Here is a 6,540-nt window from a genome sequence, read left to right as displayed (position 1 = left end):
TACATTTGAAGTTTTCAAAAGGATTTTGGCAATGGAGAATAAGATCTTATTGGGGGAAATCCTTCAAAAAGGATACCTACCACAAACAACAAAATTATATGAATTTTGAGCTAGCACTTTAAAGAATGGTAGAGTATCAGTCAACCATAAAATCCCATAATATTTACATGAAATATAGGGCCACACATGATGAAGTATTGAGCAATATGTACCCAAATTAGCAAACTCAAAATTCTATCTGTGAGTGGCTCGCCACCCAAATATGGTTATGCAATCATTTAGGTGCAAATCTTGCATGCCAGGGGTGGTTTGTGACATTTGTCCACTAGTTAGCTATTTCATATGATGCATGTGCCAATGGACAATCAAAGCACCTGTCAAGTGTGTAGGATTTCAATAAGATTAAAAGCGTTATTTGGTGTCATCTATTTTTTCCTGCTCAAGGCCTCTCAATGTTTACCCACAATCAGCAGATGGGCATGCATAAATTGATGTAGCCATGAGCTAAAACTATTCTATACCGCCCAATAACACTCAAGTACTCCATCGTGAACACTGAACAAGGGAAAGAACAACGAAAAGAGGCAAAAATAGAAACACAATCCAAGTGAACCTGTCCACCAAATGAATGGAAGTTGGGTCTTAGAGCAAGTCCAGAGCCATCACCAATGACTCAAATCAATAAAATCCAGCTAATGCATCAGTCAAAACAAATTTACTTACAACCCCAATTTGTCAACCCGAATCTGGTCAAAAAGTCCATAGATTGACAATATCTTGCAAGTTATCCAATCAAAAAGAACAAGAAGACCAAATCAATACCAATCCCTGTTCCCTACCCCACCACTCACGAACCGCAAGGACTCGTTGCAGCATCTCAACTGTAAATCCCGCAGGCACACCAAAGAGTTAGAAAAGTACGGCCAAAGAAGCATCACGACACCACCATCCCCATTGCCAAAGTACGGGTCGGTTCTCTCTCACCTAAGCCACCGCCGGAGCTCTGTCGTCGACGACGGCGAGACCTCGCCGCCGAAGCTCTCGTTGCAGAACGAGGACACGTTCGACCTCTGCTCCTCCCCGAGTCGCCCGACCGCGCTCTTGAAGCTTGGACTCCTCAGGCTCTGCGAGTACCCGCCGTACCCGTACGCCTCCGGCACCGGGAAGGAGAGCCGCTTCTTAATGGAGCCAGCCCCCCGCTCCCGCTCCGGCGTCGCTGGCCTCTGCCTTGGCGCGCTTTGCGACCGCGCCCGCGCCTTGGCCGACTCCGTCGCCGCCATGTAGTTCGGCACCGCTGCCCGGTGGTGGCGCGACGCCCCGTGGTGGTAGTAGGCGGAGGAGCTCCCCTCCTCCCTCCCACAGCGAGGGCTCGCGGAGCGCACCTGCAAAGGCCGCGACTTGGAAGGCGACGGCGTGACGGGGGAGTGGTGGGAGCGGCCAAGAGGGGAGGATAGCTGGTGCGAGCTGGGTTGGGGCGGCCGTCGGGGGTTCGTGGGGTTGGTGGTATAAGAGAAGGGCCGAGCTGGGTCGATCTCCAGGGTCTTGATGGGGTCTATCTGATCGGTGGAGGCTCTTCCCCTGCTGCTTGCTCTGTTATCAAAAGAAGACCTCGAGGCAATCCAACGGTCCGTCCACCTCGGTGGCCTCTGATCTCCTCTTGAGGCCACTTCCACTTCTTCTTCGAGCGACGGGGAGAGGTTTCTATCGGGTCTCCAGAACTTCCAAATGGGTGGGAAATAAGTCTCAGAACAGAGAAAAACACAGAGGAGAAGTAGATATAATGTTGAAGGTACCTGATGAGAGAAGGCATATGAGAGGGCTCGCTCTCGTTTCAAAGCAGCCTCCTTTCTGCTCTGCACCATAGCTTGGATCTCCTCAATAGTCCGTGGCCGGTCGTCCCAAACGTCCGCATAACTACTCCCTTCTCTCGACTGTCAGGTATCTCTCGACGTTAGAAAGAATCCTACTTTGAAACCATTAATCAAAAAAAAGGACGAGTAGTTACCATGGATCTTCTCTGTTCGAGCTCCTGGAGGTATTTGGAGTCCCAGAAGGAGGTGTCGCAGCTGAAGGAGGACTTGTTGCTACTGCATCCGGCCGCCTCCTGGGCGAGCCGGAACCGCTGGTCTCTCACCTGGGCTTGGACCCTCACCAAGGCTTGCATGCATCTCAGCGTCATGTTCGCTTGCTTCCGGACGTTGTGCCCCCTTACCAGAGCCTGGAGCTTCACCAGCCCCCTCAGTGCCCTCAGCGCCCTCCTTGCCTTCCACCCATTCCCCAGCACGAAGAAGTCACCTCAGATGTCGAAAAGATCGAATCTTTTGTAAAGGAAACGAGGTGGGAGAGTACCAGGTATCCTCGAAAGGCCGTCTGGATGATGATGGCGGCGTCGTGCTCCCGGACGACGCTGGCCGAAGAAGGCTTCGTGAGCCGGACCACCTCCGCCGCGGCCTGCGCCGTCACCACCGCCGCCTCCGCCGTCGCCGCCGTCGCCATGGCCAGTGCCAAGGCGTGCCTGTGCTCCGGCGTCACTACTGCCGCCGGCGCCGCCCTCCCCTGCTGCTGCTGCTGCTCGTGGGCCGAAGACTTCCGAAATATCCATCTCCTTTTCTCCCTCTTATGCTAAATGAAACAAAGTATCAAAGAAACGTAACATATTAGATTCAGCAAAGCAAAATAGAAAGGGGAATAGAGGGTGAGGCTTCTTACAGACTAACCTACCTTCTCCTCCTCTTCCTGGTCTTGTTCCTCTCTTTGCTTGGAGGCCTTCTTGTCCGAGTCCTTGGAGGGAGATCTGAAGGCCCTTTTCACCGCCGTCAACCACGAGCTTCCTCCCTTCTTTCCCATGAACAATATGGCATTTACGCCGTTGTCAAACGATTCCCACAACGTAAAAGAGAGAAGCACACGAGCACGGTAAAACGAGAAGCGAAGGCAGAACTCGAACTAAGCTATCATCTATCTCTTCGCGTGTTCTAGATTTGATGGAGAAATAGACAGAGGGAAAGATGGCGAGCTCCGAGGCAGCGTCCCAGTCCTTTCGGCCTTCATCAAAGCAACTGCACCTCGGTGGACGAAGGGAAGTTAGGGTCGGCACTAAATGGCTCCCTGACAGCAGGGGCCCACAGAATACACGGCAGTAAATTTGTAGTTCTTGATATATATGTTCCATTTGAGAATAAAAGCACAAATAAATTATTTCTGAATGATTGTTTGAAACGGAATTAGGACAATTCCATGCATGAAACTAAGTTTTTTTTATATGCATGAAGCTAAGTTGTTGTTGTTGTTTTTTTTTTTTTTTTTTGATTAGGATCATGGACTATAAATTTAAAGAAATAGCTGTTTCAATGTGAGTAGCTATTTTCTTGTGTTATGAAACCATCTTTGGTTCGCAAGTAAAATATTTTCGCATCATAACTCTCTTCTCATAGTTTGCTGTGGTAGTGGAAGGCCAAAGCTTCAGTTGAGATCCAGTGATTAGAGTTGGTAATGTTTTCCAAGCTGGATGCGCGCTGGGATTCTATTGCTGGCATGTTGTTTATTAATGGCAGAGACCGGTCAGCTGCAGGAAAGTCTGTGTCGTACAAAATAAGCAATGGAAAAGGAGCTCAGCCTTTGTGACTGCAGAAGGAGGGTTAAGGCACAACCTTTCTAAAAGCAAAGCACAGAGATGAACTAAAATAACAGTGAGATACATATAAAACTAGATGTTTGAGTGTGCGTGACAGAGAGTGGGTTGGAGAAATAAGGATCTCGAGATAGTTGAGTTGGCTGCACGTGACGTCCCGAATACTCCTGGTCCACTTGTTTGTAACCTACTGTTGACCGGAATCCCATCACTCGTTGGTGAGAATACCTCTTTTTCCAGCACTGACCAGCTTTTCATCTTAAAATTGAAGTTGGGTGAAGAGGTTGGCGGCTTCAGTTGTTTTTTAATGAAGTGATGAAGCTACCTTTTCATGAGCTTAGTATCAAGGATTCTAAACCGGATTGCATGTAGAATTGAAGTTATGTATATCTGGCTCTTATTAGATTTTTCAATGATGAAAGCTTTGTGTTTTTAGCCATACTTTTATTTAATGGAACCAAGATCTAGTTCCATCTCCATCTAATTGGAGAACAAGCAATCAACAATGTAGATAGAAGACCGGTCAAAATCGAATTATATTTACTGAATATTTAACAAATCCAAGCCTACTGATTGTGAACACTTGGAGGGATGCTCCTCTTGCAAAAATTAGACAACTAACTTTTGTTAAGTAGATTAGGATCTATCCCTGTTCTGAAATTAAAGGCCAGTGATCAAGCACTCACTTGTTAAACTGGATGAGGATCTAATTCTGTCTCCACCTGATTGGAGACCAAGCCATCAAGCAATCAAGAATATAAACAGGAAGTTCTTACCCATAAAACGTAGACGGGATGCCGGTCAGAGTGAAATTATATTTACCGGATATTTAGCAAATCCAAGCCCACCGGCCGGAAGCGCTTGGAGGGATGCGCCTCCGACCAACGCTGTCTTGGCGTCATTTGCTCGGGAGACGATCATCTCCTCACCTGTAACAGGAAACAGCCCTTTCTGAATGACGTGTTGCGTTGTGGTCGATTTTGGCCCACATTATGGCAAATGAATGCCTTGCACGTCAGCACAAATCGGTTCGCGAGGATTGAAACACGTCAGCCATGAAAGCAGCGAAAGGCGGGATCTCGAGATTCCGTCGCAGATGAGATGCTTCTGCTGCTGGGATTCCGCTTCCGGTCTGGAGCGCCACGTGGTTCCACTTCCCAAACACGAAAGCGAGCCAAATTTCAGTTGCCGGGAAAACCAGTTTTACCGGGAAAGAATTTGGGAATTCGTTTCCTCTTTTCACCTTTCGTTAGAAAGCGCAGCCCGTATTTAGTTGGAACAGTTCCACATCGAAATCGGCTGAATATTTTTCAATTCTGACGGTCTGGATCGAATTATAATAATTTAGTTAATTGATATTTGATTATATGTATGATTATAATGCTTACTATATTATAGTGTAAATACGTTATTATTTTTATGATGCAATTATATCATATCATGATATGTTGTAAATTATATAAGTGTCGTAATATTTTTATTTAATATCATATAATTATAATATCTTTTTTATATTATAATAAAATTATTATGTTGACATATGATATAGATTAGAATTATTGTGGTTTAAAAACGTGAAGAGCACAATAGTTCCACATCTGTTGTGAGTCAAGAAGGACTCGCGTTTATAAGGAGGGCAATACTACAACAAAATAGATTATTAATGACGAAAAATTTTTATCGCTAATCATTTATTTTCATCATTAATAGTTATTACGATAAAATTTTCATCGCTAATATTTAGTTACAAATAATCACGTCGTTGATAATATTTTACGATGAAAAAAATATTTATCGCTAATAAAGATATTTGCGACAATAATTTTCATCGTTAAAAATTTTTAATGAAAAATTTTAATCATAAAAAAAAAATATTTACAACGAATTATAACGTCACTAATAAATAAAAAATTAATATCGATGAAATTTTTTCTTCGTATTAATTTAATTAAATTTTTTTAAATAAAATTTTAAAAATTTTAGCGACGAAAAGTTTACATCGCAAATAACTTTTTTTGCAACGAAAATTTTTCATTGCTATTAATTTAATAACAAATTTTTTAAAAATTAAATTTAAATAATATTAGCGACGAAAAATTTACATTGTAAATAAATAATTTTCGATAAAATTTTCATCGCTAATAATTATTAGCGACAAATAATTTTCCATCGCTATTATTTTTGTCATAAAATTTTAATAATTTTATATTTTTTAAAAAATTAAATTATCGTACTAAAATATTTTTTGCGACCAATATTTCGTCAAAAATAATTTCATCGCTAATAATTTAAATATATTTTTTAAAATAATTTATGAATATATATTTTTAATTTATATCTATAATATTTTTTATAAATTAAAAATAAAAAATAAAAATAAAAAATTTACATAATAAATTGATAAATAAATTTTATTATTTTATTATATTAAATTAAAATTACAAGAAGTTTGAAATAAAAATAAAAAAGTATATGAAAAAATCGTCAAGTATCGGTATTTGAAGAACGAGCTGAGAAAGGAGAGCGTTCGAAAAAGCTCGGACCGACCTGCTGCTGCCTCATCAGCTATATGTCTGCTCTATCTATGCCATCTGCTCCATCATCTGGATTTGGAGCTGCTGATATCGTCGATGCGTGTAGCCAACTCCTGAGCTCGCTGCTCAGTCTGCTGTCGATCCACAGTAGCCTGCTGTCAATCCTCAGCAGCCTATCTCTGCACCTCCATTAGCCAAGCCTTGCACGCAAAATGGATGTCGGCTCTAGATGAGCGTAAGGATGAGGGAGCAGTGATCCCATATTCTAGATCCATAATATAATAGGATCTCGTACCAAGCACTCGATCACAGATCTCATCATCTATGGGTGCGGTCGAGTCCTCAGAGATAGGTTGGGATCTCATGTCTGTCATA

The 6,540-nt window shown here is 42.8% G+C and overlaps 1 protein-coding gene across 1 annotated transcript; it reads right to left on the bottom strand.

The window, feature by feature from the left end:
* Nucleotides 1-605: 605 nt before the first annotated feature.
* On the bottom strand, nucleotides 606-2,930 carry LOC105059297 (protein IQ-DOMAIN 18). Its single transcript, XM_019855349.3, has 5 exons — nucleotides 2,722-2,930; nucleotides 2,350-2,622; nucleotides 2,006-2,263; nucleotides 1,794-1,931; nucleotides 606-1,718 (listed from the first exon to the last, which is right to left on the bottom strand). Exons 1-5 carry the CDS (start codon nucleotides 2,845-2,847, stop codon nucleotides 981-983), a joined length of 1,533 nt encoding a protein of 510 aa, XP_019710908.1. The 5' UTR covers nucleotides 2,848-2,930; the 3' UTR covers nucleotides 606-980.
* Between the last annotated feature and the right edge of the window lie 3,610 nt (nucleotides 2,931-6,540).

The sequence above is a fragment of the Elaeis guineensis genome, chromosome 16, assembly GCF_000442705.2.
Source record: "Elaeis guineensis isolate ETL-2024a chromosome 16, EG11, whole genome shotgun sequence".
NCBI lineage: Eukaryota > Viridiplantae > Streptophyta > Magnoliopsida > Arecales > Arecaceae > Elaeis > Elaeis guineensis.
This window is presented reverse-complemented; position numbering and strand designations above follow the sequence as displayed.